Source organism: Juglans microcarpa x Juglans regia, chromosome 3D, assembly GCF_004785595.1.
Source record: "Juglans microcarpa x Juglans regia isolate MS1-56 chromosome 3D, Jm3101_v1.0, whole genome shotgun sequence".
In the NCBI taxonomy this organism is placed as follows: domain Eukaryota; kingdom Viridiplantae; phylum Streptophyta; class Magnoliopsida; order Fagales; family Juglandaceae; genus Juglans; species Juglans microcarpa x Juglans regia.
The window spans coordinates 15,805,637-15,821,695 of NC_054598.1; the positions used below are offsets into that span (position 1 = coordinate 15,805,637).

General features: G+C 34.5%; 1 protein-coding gene across 1 annotated transcript in view; it reads right to left on the reverse strand.

The window, feature by feature from the left end:
* Positions 1-11,590: 11,590 nt before the first annotated feature.
* Positions 11,591-16,059, reverse strand: part of LOC121254627 (vacuolar fusion protein CCZ1 homolog B-like) — a 57,623-nt gene continuing 53,154 nt past the window's right edge. Inside the window, exon 10 of the mRNA XM_041154751.1 lies at positions 11,591-11,974. Coding sequence (XP_041010685.1) covers positions 11,944-11,974 — 31 coding nt within the window. The 3' untranslated portion in view covers positions 11,591-11,943. The remainder of the gene's footprint in view (positions 11,975-16,059) is intronic.

Consider the following 16,059-nt stretch of genomic DNA (forward strand, 5'->3'; position numbering starts at 1 on the left):
CTTATTAGTTTAGAATTATTAGGCTTAATTATGAGAAGGACTTAAGGGGGGTCTATTCAAGGGCATGTTAGAAAATTTATTATTTTGTTAAACTAGGGTTTTATGAAGTACGCAGCGAACTAGGGTTTCAAAAGTACTGTAGCCGAGTTACTGTAGCTGCAGCACTATTCACTCAAGGGTATTTTTGGAAGTTAGGGCTTTATTTTGGCTAGGGTTTTAATTAGGTTTTGGTTTAAATACTCTTTGTTGCCTCATTTTAAGAAATTTATGAAATTTGATGAATTTATTTATTGTGAGTTGAGTTTTACTCCTCTTGTTCTTAATTGAACATATGAACTTATCAAATGTAAATGACAACCTTTGTGGCGTTTATCCTTGTAATTTGGGTTCTTGAGACGGGTCTAGATTTTAATATAATCTAGGTTCTTGAAATGAGTTCTCACCGGGTCTAGATTCTCCATCCATTTGACTTGATTTTGGCTTTCTTGTAGAGTTTCAAATTGATTGTGGATTCAAGGGATTTCATTCCCGCGGGTTCATATCAATAAGAAACTATATGAAATGATGAGACGTGATCTCAATATGACATGTTAAAATGATAAGAAATGGCACGATATGTTATGATAAGGAAATGGCACGATATCTTATTCTGATACCCTATATGATAAGGGTAAGGGTAGGAGGTTTATGGGATCCCACATTACTTGGTGATGAGTATACGAAAGTACACTCTAAATACCCTATTATTGGACTAAAATGCTAAAATTTTAATACAAATCATTGGAATTAATGTGTATTCTTGAATTGAGTTTCTATTTACTTTAGAATACTCCTAAGCAGATTTTATGTTTAATTTTAGAGTCTATAAAAGAACAAGTCCAAACCCATTCAAATTCAAAGGACTTTCAAGTGGGCAAGACATTGGAACAACCGAAGAACTTTTAACGAGTGTAGGACTCTTCAAATAAGGATAATGATGAAGTTTCAGAGTAATTCGGATCAGAGTTCAAAATGCGCTAGGAGACATAATGGACACACTTTAGTATTTTAATCATAACTTTTCACTCAGATATCGAATTGATACGATTCTTGATGCGGTGGAAAGCTATCTTAAAGGGTTACAAAGTTTTATCTAATAAGGATTTCCAAATTCAAAATCTTGAAGCACGTACTGGCTTCCAAGTTGAGTCCTAAAATTTAGGCGATTTTGTGTCGGGAATATGAAGACATTAGGATTTTTTTTCTACCCTATTCAGGCACATCATTAGCACGAAATTGGAGAGGGCAGAAGAGGGGAGATGGCGCAATTTGAAGGAGGAAGATATAAAATTAATTTCCATGGTTGTCGTTTGCTCAATTTTTCTCTTGAGATTTTTGTTGTCCATTATATTTATGGGTAACTAAATTATCAAGTAGGGTTAGGGATGAACTTGCACATTAGATGGTATTTTTAATTTATTCTTGATTTATGTATTTGATTTTCAATTACTAAAACTCTTTTGTTTTATCATTCTCAATTTATTGTTGATGTTTTCTTCTCCGAATAATCATAGAATTTATTCTGTTTATGGATTCAGTCATGCTTTTTTTGTTGAATGAATTAGCTCTATGATTATGTTTGGATCAATTATTTATCTATATTGATTTAATTCTTTGCTGTAATATCACTTCCTGAGTATATTGTCGTCGTTGGATTTTCTCAATAGTGATAATAATTTACGTATTTTAAAAGTGGTGAATGATTTTTCAAGGGGTTACATTTGGTTTAATTTTGGTTTATAAATCTATACCTTCTGATTGAGAATATTAGGAATTGAGTTCTCAATTGAGTTATTCAATGAATTAAGAATAATTAAAATACCATATTTGTGCAAGGGATTCCCGACGCTTTACTGTTTGTCAAACTTGAGTACTTTTTCTGTTAGTCACTTTGCTTCACTTTAATTTGCATTTAAAATTAATCTTGGTTCTTCATTAATCATTTAATCTATTTCTTTAGTTTATTTGTTCCTTCTACAATTCTTTTAATTTCTCTCTGTGGAATCGACACCCCAAAGTTGTGCTACAACTACCGCATTATTCTTTGGGCGTAATCAAATTTTGGCGCCGTTGCCGGGGAGACGGTAGAAGAATTGCTAGATTGTTTTTCTTTTCAGCAGTTTGTAAAGGCGGTAACTTTATTCCTTTTTTTAGCTTACTGCATTATTATTATTTTTTCTTCTTTCTTTTTATTGTATTTTTTTCTTTTAGTATGTTGTTATTTTGCATGCACAGATATAGAGACACCTTGGGTAGATTTGTTTGTAAGCCTGTGGAAGAGTTAGAATCAATTTTTTTAAATCATTTATTTGACAATCCTTCTAGTCCCGAAGAAATGAGTGAACGCGAGGATCAACCTATTAGAACTCTTCATGATTACCTCTACCCTACACGCACAGCCACACCATCATGCATCATGTTTCCAGCTAATACTCGCCAGCTGGATTTTAAAACAGGGATGATACAGATACTCCCTACTTTTCATGACTTGGAAAATGAAAATCCATATGTGCACATTAAGGAGTTATGACGTTGTGAAACTTAAGTTCTTTCCTTTCTCTTTGAAGGATAGAGCTAAGAGTTGGTTATACTCACTGAGACCACGATCTATTGGGTCATGGAATGAGATGACTCAAGTCTTCTTTAATAAATATTTTCCCCAACATGAGACCAATGTTTTAAAAAGGCAAATCTCCACCTTTGCAGAAAAGGACACTAAGACTTTGTATCAGTCTTGGGAGAGATTTAAGGAGTTGTTGAGTATGTATCCTCACCATGAGTATGAGAATTGGCGCTTAGTGAGCTATTTTTATGATGGATACACCTAGAGAGCGCCAAATTGTGGCGATGATGTGTAATGGTGAGTTCTTACATAAAGATCCTGATGAGGCCATAGAATACCTCAATGAGCTTGCTAAAAAAGCTCACACTTGGACTGGACCTTGTGCTACTGAAAGCACAAATAGGTCACGACCTGCAGGAAACCCAAATGGTGGAGGAATTTACCATCTCAGGGAAGAGGATAGCCTAAAAAGGCTAAGGTTGAGATGCTCACTAAGGAGCTAGAGGTGTTAAAGAGTAAGAACTTAAAGCCAACACATGTGGCTAATCATCTAGAGTCTTTTGGATCATGTTTTGTGTGTGGCGGGGTAGATCACCTCGCCCAAGAGTGTCTCACATTTGCTGAGATGAGAGGGATGTATGAAGAACAATGTAATGCCTTAGGTATGTATAATAAGCCTTTTACACCTTTCTCTGATACATATAATCTGGGATTGCGCAATCACCCCAATTTTAGCTAGAAGTCTGAAAAGTAGTAGCCTGCACAACCCCCTAGATCATATCCTGCACCATATCATGCACCTCCATCTTCTAGGAGTCCTGTAGAAGACACTTTGCATGCTTTTATTGAGGCACATTGTAAGACTAACCAAAAGTTTGAATCTTTGATTATCTAGGTTGTTGAAGAAAATAAGGAGATAAAGAGCCAAGTATCCAAATTGATGAGCTCCTTGAGTCTGAATGAGCGTGGCAAGTTCCCTTCTCAAGCTCAATCTATACCCCAAGGTCAACATATGGCTCAAGGAAATTTGAAGGAGGTCAATGTCATTGTGACATGAAGTGGTAAGTCCTCACACATCCCAACAACTGATAAGCTAGAGGATGTTGAAGAGGAACAAAGCAAAGATAGTGCTAAGTTGCCCAAAGAAGCCGAGGTAATCAAAAGCCCAGTTGAGGTACCATTTTCTCAAGCCTTAAAATCTGGTAAACTTTGGATTCTAGCAATGAAATCTTGGAGAACCTCAGGCAGGTAAAGATCAATCTTCCTCTTTTGCATGTTATTAAACAAGTTCCTACTTACGTAAAAGTTCTCAAAGATTTGTGTATAGTTAAGAGGAAGCACCATGTTAAGAAGACAACATTTCTAACAAAGAAAGTTAGTGCTCTAATTGAGCAGCGAATTCCTCCTAAGTACAAGGATCCTGGTTGTCCAATCATTGCATGTAATATTGGGAATCATGAGTTTGGGCAAGCGTTGCTAGATTTAGGAGCTAGTGTAAATTTGATGCCTTATTCCATTTATTTGCAGCTTGGTTTGGGTGAAATTAAGCCTACTTCTATTGTGCTTCAATTGGCTGACCGTTCAGTTAAGAAACCAAGAGGGATAGTTGAGGATGTTTTGATCCAAATTGACAAGTTTTACTACCCTGTTGATTTTTTAACTTTGGATACTCAGTCAGTTGTTGACTCTGACTCTAAGATTCCTCTCATATTAGGTAGACATTTCCTTACTACGGCTAATGCACTTATAAACTGCAGGAATGAGCTGATGAAACTATCTTTTGGAAACATGACCATGGAGGTCAACATTTTCCACGTCAATAATCAACCTAGGGAGGATGATGAGTGCCACCAAACATACATGATTGACACACTCATAGACAAGGGAGTTCACACAACTCATGATTCTGATCCCCTTGAATATTTCCATGTTAAATCTGAGTTTGATACTATGAATGATTCATCTGATGTTGTTAATATTTGTGTTATTTTTTATGAACCTCAGGATTATGACCCACATATTTGGCAATTGAAATTTGAGGAGTTATCTAAGAAAAGTGAAAAGCAAATTCCTTCAAGCATGGATAGTCCCAAGTTGGAATTGAAGCCACTGCCCCCAGGTCCTAAGCATGCATTTCTCGATCGAGGTGACACTTCCCCTATTAGTATTCCATCTAAATTGAATGAGGGTAAGTTTAGAAAATTTCAATGAATCGAGTTAGAGGAGTGGAGAAATGATGCTTATGAGAACTCTAAAATCTATAAGACTAAAACGAAAGCGTTTCATGATAAAAATATTCGTAGGAAGACGTTGAAGTCTAATGACCTAGTGTTCTTATATGATTCTAGACTCCATAAGCATCCAGGAAAACTTAGGTCTAGGTGGACTAGCCTTTTTGTAGTGAAAAATGTTTTTGCAAATGAGGCGGTGGAAATAAAGAATCCTAAGGATGGTCGGATCTTTAAATTAAATGGTCAACGTCTTAAAATATTAATTGATAGACAAGTTCCGGAAGTGGAAGACATTCCACTTGTGGATCCGGTCTATCAACCTTAACCATACCACGCAGGTATGTTTTTCTTTATTTGTTTTTTTTTTTCTCTTATTTTCTTTCTTTTCCTTTTTGTTTATTGTTTTCTTTGTTTTTGTTTGCAGGTTAGTTTCATTTTGTCATTTCAGGTTACCATCTTTGGTGCTTAGCGAGCTACCCACCTCACTTATCAGGTGTATTCTACCCTTTTTAGTTATTCCCCATTCAAATTTATTAAACATTGAGGACAATGTTTCATTCAAGATGGAGGGGGGGTGGTGGTGCAAATTCAGTATTTAAAATGCTTGTTGAAACTCTGTGGCATATTTTCATGTGTCAAGTGTCATATTTTCATGTGTCAAATTTTTTTTTTTAATTTTGCATCACACGTGCATCCTTTTCACATGTGTACTCATTCTCATTCTCATTCATAGTCATCTTCGTGAATTCACCAAACCCACCATAATCATTTTTTGGTGAAGCATTCACAGAATCTTTAATGCATTCATCCAAGTTTTGTGGTAAGATGGTGGTTTGACACATGTAACTAGAGAACTCTTTTACTTAAGTATTAATGTGAGTTTTGGAGAGGATTGAGAGCATACAAATGCAATAAATTGTGATAAGTGTTCATTGATCTGTTGAATTGGACACTTCTTTTGAGAATATCATTACATGGTTTGTGGTAAGATGGTGGATATACTTGGGATATGACGAATGTCAACTTAGGATCAACGTTTGAGCCTTTCAAGTTAACCCTTTTCCATCATAGACACCTAGTAGCCAACTTTGAGCCAATAAACACATGTAACATTTTCTTTTCATATGCCCACATGCATGCTTCTCCACATTGGAGTATAGCTTATACACTAATTTTTCCTATCCTTGTTACTTCCAAGTGTGTACTAGATGTGAAATTCTTCCTTTTGAAATGAATAAAAAAAAAGAGAAAAAAGGGAAGAACACGAGTTACAAAGTGTTCAAGTGAGTGAGCTTCAAAGGCAAAAATACCAAGGCTGGGTAGAAATAGCAAAATACCAGGGTGACATGTAATAGATCACCAAATTATAAAAAGAAAATGATAAAAAAAAAGAAGAAAAAAAGAAAAGGGAAAAGAAAAAGAGGCATTATTTGATGATTTGAAAGGTTGAAGAGTACATCAAGTGATATATGTGGTTTATTGAGATATTCAATAAGATACCTTAGGTATCTACTTGGAAGTTTTTGAATCCTTTTTCATTTTTTTCATATAGCCCCGAACCTAAGCCACGTTGCAACCTTTTGTGTTGACCGTTCTGATCCTAGGTAAGCTTTTGGAAAGAATGGTTGAATTCTCATTTGTTAGTGTTCCTATCATAAGATCAATGCTTACTTGTTGATTGTTCATAATTACCTAAATCTCTATGTGATTGTGTGTACACCACTTGTCAACTCCATAGAGAGAGCCCTTACACGAAACACTATTATACCCGTGAGTTATGGAGTTGAATCTTTTGCTTGAGACGTTCTTGATGTTGCATGTGTCAAGATTAGTGGTAAGATGATTATAGTTTGGAGAACACACACACACTTTGTGAATTGCTATAAGTGGATTGATCTTGATGGGTTATTGGATTCCTTAGCTTGTTTTTGATATGTGAATTGGTGGCCTATTTTAGTGATTCTCATATCTTTTATCTCTTTAGCATAGAAATTGCTAGGGACTAGCAATAAGCAAGTTGGGGGGTGTGATAGGTGTACAAAAGTGCACTCTAAATACCCTATTATTGGACTAAAATACTAAAATGTTAACAGAAATCATTGGAATTAATGTGTATTCTTGAATTGAGTTTCTATCTATTTTGGGATACTCCTAAGCAGATTTTTATGTTTAATTTCAGAGTCTATAAAAGAGCAAGTCCAAACCCATTCAAATTCAAAGGACTTTCAAGTGGGAAAGACGTTGGAACAACCTAAGAACTTTTAATGAGTGTAGGACTCTTCAAATAAGGATAATGATGGGGTTTGAGAGTAATTCGGATCAGAGTCCAAAATGCGCTAGGAGACAGAATGGACACACTTTAGTATTTTAATCATAACTTTTTTCTTCGATATCTAATTGATGCGATTCTTGATGCCTTAGAAAGCTATCTTAAAGGGTTACAAAGTTCTCTCGAATAAGGATTTCCAAATTCAAACTCTTGAAGCACGTACATGGCTGACAAATTGAGTCCTAAAATTTAGGTGATTTTGTATGCGGGAATATGAAGACATTAGGGTTTCTTTCCTACCCTATTTAGGCACATCATTAGCACGAAATTGGAGAGGGCAGAAGAGGGAGACGGCGCAAATTGAAGGAGGAAGATCTGAAATTAATTTTCATGGCTGCCGTTTGCTCTATTTTTCTCTTGAGATTTTTGTTGTCCATTATATTTATGGGTAACTAAATTCTCAAGTAGGGCTAGGGATGAACTTGCACATTAGATGGTATTTTTAATTATTCTTGATTTATGTATTTGATTTTCAATTACTAAAACTCTTTTGTTTTATCATTCTCAATTCATTGTTGATGTTTTCTTCTCCGAACAATTATAGAATTTATTCTGTTTATGGATTCAGTCATGCTTTTCTATTGAATGGATTAGCTCTTTGATTATGTTTGGATCAATTATTTATCTATATTGATTTAATTCTTTGCTACAATATAGCTTCCTGAGTATATTGTCATCGTTGGATTTTCTCAATTGTGATAATAATTTACGTATTTTAAAAGTGGTGAATGAGTTTTCAATGGGTTACATTTGGTTTACTCTTGGTTTATAAATCTATACCTTCCGATTGGGAATATTAGGAATTGAGTTCCCAATTGAGTTATTTAATGAATTAAGAATAATTAAAATACAATATTTGTGTAAGGGATTCCCGACGCTTTACTGTTTGTCAAACTTGAGTACTTTTTCCGTTAATCACTTTGCTTCACTTTAATTTGCATTTAAAATTAATCTTTGTTCTCCATTAATCATTTAATCTATTTCTTTAATTTATTTGTTCCTTCTACAATTCTTTTAATTTGTCTCTCTGTGGAATCAACACCCCAAAGTTGTGCTACAACTACCGCATTATTTTTTGAGCGTAATCACTTGGGAAGGAGAAGTTCTTGCTCTTTTTTTCCCCTTTTTCTTCCAGGCTCAAACTCTCTCTCTCCCTGCCGAGAGTAGCGTTTTCTTTATCTCACTCTCAATGCTCTTCGGTCGCGCCTTACACTATCGATCTAGTCTAGCCACCATTTTCGTCATCCCTGGCCATCTCTCTCAGTGAGTATGGTGTCTTTGTCCCATTATTTTAGTTTGGGGTGGTTGTAATCCAAGAAATCTGCACATACATTTTATGATCTTTCCCTAAAATATCCCTATTATTAGGCGGGTTCTATTTTGGGGCCTTGTCTACATATTATACCTATTTTGTGAAGGTTCTGTTTTAATATAAGATTGTATAAAGAAAATAAATGAGGATTTAAATTATATTATGTTAATTTTAATCCCTTGTCGTATAGCATTTGAAAGGCATATTGAAGAAATTGTTTTAAGTATAATTATATTACTTTCAATAAATAAAAAGATTTTTAATTTTATTAAATGAGTTTTCCGCTTGTTACATTATTTGAATTTGATATAAGTATTTTATTAAGTTGTAAATTATAAGTATTTAATCTTTTTTTTAAACACTAAGCCGATTATATGATACAAGTCCTTGATGGTTTTAAATTAGATATGATTAAGAATATTTTATGAATTACTATTGCTTAAGAAATTTATGAATTTCCTATTACATTATATGTTGCTAGTATTAAATTATTCTTTAATAATAGCTTGTAGAGATATGAGTTTTAAATATGATTAAGTCAATTTTCAAAATGAATCTAAGTTGTTTTACCATATTTGATCAAATTATATTTTGATAAGTTAAGATTATTTTTTTTAATGATAATAGTATTTATTAGATTTCTGATAACTAGATAGTTATCAAAGCTATTTTCGTAGTATGAATTTAAGTAGATGGAGAGTTTTAGCAGTCCTTTTAGTAGTTTAGTATTTTGTATAGGTGACGATTGGTATTCATTCGGCACAATTGTGGAAATATTCAAAAAAGCTAAAAGGTCCAAGTAAGCGGGGTTTCTATGCTATGCTTTACACGAATTATTTAGATTGAGGTTGACTTTCTGAAAATTTTGCATGTTTTGTTATGAAATGAGAACTTGGGAAAAACGACTTCAGTCGTTTATTTGCATTACTCATGAAAATCTATATGAAAGAGGGAAAATGTTTTCTGACATGAGTTGTGTAGACATGAGCTTTATTTTGTCGTGCTCTTTCTGAAATGTGTGAAGGAGTGACACTGAAAATCTAAAAGTTTGTGCATTGATTAGAAAGATGTTCTGACTTTTATTTTCAGTATATGAGAATGATCTGAATATATTTTCAATACTCTGTTTTGTTTTGATATGGCATCTGAAAACATTTGGCATGGTGTACTGATTTTGTATCTGACTCTATCTCTGCCCGATTTGGCTATTGGAAATAGCACAACCCTACCATGGGAGTTAAACATGGACTTGTATAATTGTATTGTGAAGACATAATTTCAAGTAATAAGAAGTAACTCTCTAATCCATCCGGGACCAGGGCTTTACAGTTATGATATGAACAAGAACCCGAGTTCAAATGATATGAACATGTGTTAAGAGTTTAAAAGATGATAAAAGATGAAAAAGTTGTTTTATTAAGAAAGTTTATGTTGCATATGTCAAGGTTTTACGTCAAAGTACATGTCCATGCATTCATTTGTGGTTTGTTTTTATATGCTTATGATATCTATGGTATGTTTGACTGTTTACTTGTTGAGATTTCTCGAAATCTTACTATGGTAGTTTCCACTACCATTCCCCTCCCGAAATGATAAAAGTTGTAACAGGTGTAGGAAATCCCGATGAAGAAGCGGAAGAGGACAATACTCCATCCGGATAGGATAGTGCCAAAGATGGAAGTGAACTCTTCTGGGCGCTCCATCCAGGAGCAGCTAGAAACCATTGACCAAACTATTACTGAAGTACTCAAACTCATTGATGAGTTAAAACAACTCAGGAATCGTGGCAAGGACCCGTTCTTAGAAAAGAGGACGAAGCCTGAAAGGCCATGAAGACTAAAATATTTTGTGGAATACACAATCTTTTGAAATGGTCCTGTGTTTTGGGAGTCTTTTGAAAACATAACTCTTTTGAAAGTGCTTATACTTATATAAAGCTTTTGGGATATTTGCACTCATTGATACCATATGTCTTAATTATTTTGCCACCATACTTGAGTAGATAGAAAAGAATTTTTCCGCTGCGATTTTTATTGCATATTGCTAGAATGTTAGGTGCATTGCATCTTAACTGTCATGTAGGGGGTATGTAGCATTGTATTACATGTTTCGACGCATTCAGTCACCTTCAAATCCCAAGCGGGGGCTGGGGGCGTCGCACTCTTACTCGGCTCAATTACAGCCTACTCGTCTACTTGGATCTGGTTTTAACCCTCTAACTTGTTTTTGGATTTTTTAACTACATTTTGGACTATCATCTTTCAATTTTAGTTTTTTAATTTATTTTGTTTTCCAATTTTATTTTTCTAATTTGTTCTTGAATTTTAAGTTTGTTCTTAAAAAAAAAAATTTAGAGTTGTTATTTTAACTTTTGGTTTTTCAGTTTTCTTTGTTTGCACTGTTTAGGTCTGAAGTTTTAATTTTTCTGTTTAATTTAATTCTTATTTTTACCCTTTTTTAATTTTTTTCGCTTTTTAATTACTTATTTTAAATTATTTTTTTATTAATTCCTTTGCCATGTGTGAATTCATACTCGTTAAAGAAGACTTGTGATTTATTAATTTTTTATGAGGTGTTTCTACTCTTAGTTATGAAAAAGGCTTAACGTCGATGTGGATTTTGCGAATGGAGCGTAAGAAATTTACTAATGCATCGTCAAAAATTTTAATGAGTTTGAAAGAAGGGCGTGATTGTAAAATTTGGAAAATTGAAACCAAAGCTTTTTGCTGGTGAAAATCTAAAGACTGATTTTTCATTTAACCGGTATTTCTTTAAATTCGGATCGTCCCATTGTAGTCTCCAAATAAATTGTCCTAGTATGCCAAGCCCTTTATGTGTTCCAATATTCAAGCCCTTTATTTGTTCTAATATTCATTTACCAAAAAGAGAGCCCAAATAGAAATAATTATGTAGTCCACTTGATATGATTTTCTATATCTATAAAATGTATCAGTGGTTCATTTATCAGATGATTGCTTGACAACAAGCATTCCCTTTGCTACCATCTTTATATCAATTCATCTAACTATATGGACTCTTCCAAAAGGACCCTTCCTTCTTCATTTTCTTTTTCCTTTTCAAGCTCCTTTGGGGGACATAAAAGCCTCTTCTCACCCTTAACAGAAAATAATATACATTTCTTATGGCGCCGTCCAATTCCTAAAGCCAGCCAATTAAGTTCTAGAATTAATTGATCTTCCTCTGCTTAGTGTGACCAGTTCTGCACAATACATCAGAAGCTTGTAAAGGGTCCGAGTACAAATAAATAAAACATTTCCACATAAACTGATGAACAAATACACGCAGCCGATTGTTTTTCTTTCCCTTCTTAAAACTCACAAAATTATACAGCAAACGGATGCTCCTGCGGGGGGAAGAAAGAGGAAGGTAATAAGAAAATGCCAATCACCTTCATAGAGAGCTACTTTTTATTGTATGATGGTCAGTATGAGAAACCAATGAATTTTTACTAATCCAATGAAAAAGCTCCATTGCAATACCTGCATATATCAAATCAAACAGATGTTATGTTATACTTTAGATTTCAGATAGCTTGTAATGATGAATTCCAACAGACCAATTTTGATAATCAAAGATTGTGTGCTTTTAGAGCACTCCCAATGGATTCATCATCCTATCATTCAAAATACATCAACCAAAATCTATTTTTTTTCTATTTTACATACTGACTTTTACAATATATCATACATCAGCTTATCTATTTTTTATTTATATCATTTAAATATTATACTTTTTAATATATTTTATTCATTTCAAATAAAGTAGAAAGTAGAAAGTAGATAAAGAAATGAATAGAGTAAAAAGTAGATAGATAAATGAATTAAATATTTATACAAGTATGAATAGTGTTCCATAGATGTAGAGATGATACTGTAGCAAACTGAATATTAGTTATAAAATTCATAGTCTATTGGATGAGCTATATTGAGCTATTTCCTTCAAATTTTACAAAAACATGGGTTATGTACCCATTGGAAATGCTCTAAGAACTGTTGTAATACTTGGGTTCTTAATCAGGGTTTAGAATTTTGTTTTATAATTAGTATTATTAGTATTAGTATTTTATTATTTAAAATAATCTGTGTACTTGAGATGGTGATTTTATTTGAGTGGAATTCTTCCACTCTACACGCCCACATATCCCTCTGTTTGATTTCCTAGCTTGAATAATTTCCTAATTGGTAACCGACAGATTCGAGTACCAAAAACCCTCACTTATAAATCCACAAAATTTCCTCCTTCACACCTGCAAGCCCTTGTTGTTATACTGATATGGTATGAAATTTGTATAATAAGGAATTAATCAATCGTAGGCAATTTGAGGTGCCTAAGGTCTCCAACAATACTCAAATCTTGGATGCAAACTTGGTACGCTTAAAGAACTTAAATAGACAATTACATGAATGACCCGCTACGGACATGATGACATAGCCCCAAGGCAACAACCCACATTCAATCACAATGTGACCCACTTAAAGTAACCGACCCACTAACACAACTTCAAAACACGACCCCAACTAATATAACTCATGATCCCACGGACACAAACCCACTAACATAAGACTCGAGCTGAAACTACTGCTTCTAGAATCATAACACTTGCAGCCAGAGACCACCATTGCATAGTGAAATCGATTTCCCTACACAAATGCCTGAGACACCATTTTTCCTCAACAAGAGATAACTACCTTGCCACAAACCAGCACAAAACCAACCACGGAGGATGACGATGGTAAGTCTTCCTTCCCTTCACGATGTCATTGATCATATGTTAATCCTCTGGTATATTTCCCTACTGGCAGTAACACATTTTGTATGGGTTTTGCATTGCCCACCGTCGCTACAGAAAAGTGAACCGGAAAACCACCCAGACTGTTGAGAACTCGCCGACCAGGCAACCCCCTGTCACCTCACACTATTCCGGTGAGTCCCGCCGAGATCTCTTCTCATCGATCTCTTGGTTTAATAGTGTTCTCTCTCTCTCTCTCTCTCTCTCTCTCTCTAAACTTCGCCACCACGCACAGAGGAGGTCGTAGCGCCCCCGTGATTCTCGCCGAGCCACCTGAGTTCCCCTGTCACCCTACTCTCTCAGTTAGTGCCACATGGCCTCTCCCTCTCTCACGCACCTCTCTGTTTCGCAGCCCTTTTATTTTCCAGAGGGTTCCACACTCTTAAATCGAAAGTGGGCCCTTAGGCCTTAAGCCCATTCGGCCAAGTGCCTCTGATATCCTAAGTGGGCTGATTTCTCACATGGACCTTGGTTTTAAGCTGGGCTTGATTTTATTGTATTTCAAAAGTGTTATAATATTTCAAGTGGGCTGATTTTCTTGTGGACTTTGATTTAAGTTGGGGAACCCCAAGGGGTTGGCCCAAGTGGTTAAGGCCTTGGTCTTGGGATATCACTCCCTTCAAGGTCCAAGGTTCAACACCTCATGGGTGCAAACAATCCTTTGGGGCCACACCTCATGGTGAAAAGCCAGCGATTTAACCAGTTCCGTGTAGGGAAACTTCCGACGGTGCGGTGCACGAGACCGGGGTTTACTTTGCAGGGGTGGATCCGAAGGGCCTTGCCTTGGAGAGATTCCCCGACATAAAAAAAAAAAAAAAAATTGGGGTGATTTGCTTTAATTGGGCTGGGCTTGATGTTTAAATTTGGACTTGTGTTTTGAGTTGGGTTTATGTTAAGGGATTATTAAGTTAGATGTATTTTACATTGGGCTGGATTATATTTTCAGAAAACCATTATATGATGCTTTACATGGGCTTGGTTTTTAATTGAATAAATATATTAACCCATAGACTTGATTTTACAGAAAATATTTCAGGGATTTAAAATATATTCCCTACTAAATTATAATTTGAAGGTTAGAATATTTTACTAATAATTAAATAATTCTATGTTATGGGTTTTAAATAATAGTAGTACTTATTAATTTCAATATATGTCAAAATAATTATTAAATTAAATTCCATGGTGTATTTAATTAAGTAGAAAATTTTTGTAACATTTAGCATCTCGTATAGGTTATGAGGAAAGAAGTGCAATGAGGTAAGTAGCATGATCATAACCTTCATGTGTGTTGTAATTATTCGATTCTGCTTGGAAAAGTGTTGTTCACCTATGTTATGTACGGCCATATCAAGGTTAGCCCCTCTTTACGAACCCTTGATGAATTATGATAATATGCTTGTGATGCAATTATACATATGCTATGCTGAATGGTATCTCTACTATTATGTTATGGAATGCTTATGTTATGTTATGCTATCTAACGCTTATATCATGTTATATTATGTTATGATTATGTAATGTTCATGTTAATATCCCATGATCAATGCTATGCCATGCATTTAACTAAGACACCATGAAAGACATGAAGTCAACATGTTCATATGTATTATGATAAGATAATTAAGAAGTCATCTAAATGATAAGTAAGCTTTAAGATTGGCCTTATGTTATGGGTGGATGTACAAGTCACAGACTTAAGTGTGGTCTACCATAAGTATATGCTATGATGTATTTGGTGACACGGATCTAAGCATGCTTCACCATGTGCTATGCTATGATGTATGTAGTGACACGGACCTAAGTATACTTAGGTTGCGTTTGGGTAGTGAGGTATTTTCAAGCATTCTGTGAATCGTAATGAAAAAATAATGACAAAATATTGAGTAGTAGTGAATAGTAGTTGATAAATGTACGAAAGTAAACTCTAAATACCTTATTATTGGATTAGAATGCTAAAATGTGAACATAAATCATAGGAATTAATTTGTATTCTTGAACTTAGGTTCTATTTATTTTGAGATATTCCTAAGCACATTTTTCTATGTTTAATTTCAAAGTCCATAAAAAGAGGAGGTTAAAGCCCAGTCAAATGAGAGCCAAAACCCATTAAAAGAAATATGCAAACCCATTATATTTATTTTCTCCAACTGTGCGCCTCCAACAACTTCAGGGTTCAGGACTCATATTTCATTAATTTGAAGAATGAACGGGAACTACTACTCAAATGATGCACGTTTCAAATTCAAAAAGGAGTTGAATGGTCACTAAAATATGAGGAGCCAAGATTTCCTGAACAGATCAGGTCTCCAGCAAAATTTTAAAAGAAAAAGAATCACTTGGCAGTTAATTACTTTGACTCGGTCAAGATGAGAATAGTTTTCGGCAGAGAGAAGATAAGATTTGGCTTATCAGCAAAATTTAAGAGATTTGGCTTATCTGTGAAATTTAAGGAATTTGGCTGATCTGCAAAATTCAAAGGAAATTTTGAATTGGGATAATTCCCAATTGTTTCAATGAGCATGACTTTCCAATGTGTAGAAGACTTTTCAAAGATAGCAATAGTTAAAAAGGGGGTTGGTGGGAGGGATGATAGTACGGTACAGTTCAGGAGGAGAAAAAAAATATATAATTTTTTGGTGATCCCATGGAGAACTAAAGCTTAGGTAAAAGCCTAGGACAGAAATTGATTGGTGAAATTGTTTTGACTATATTTCAATTCACAGATTAAGCTTTTATTGTTTAAGATTTTAGGATTGAACTCTATTTGTTTTG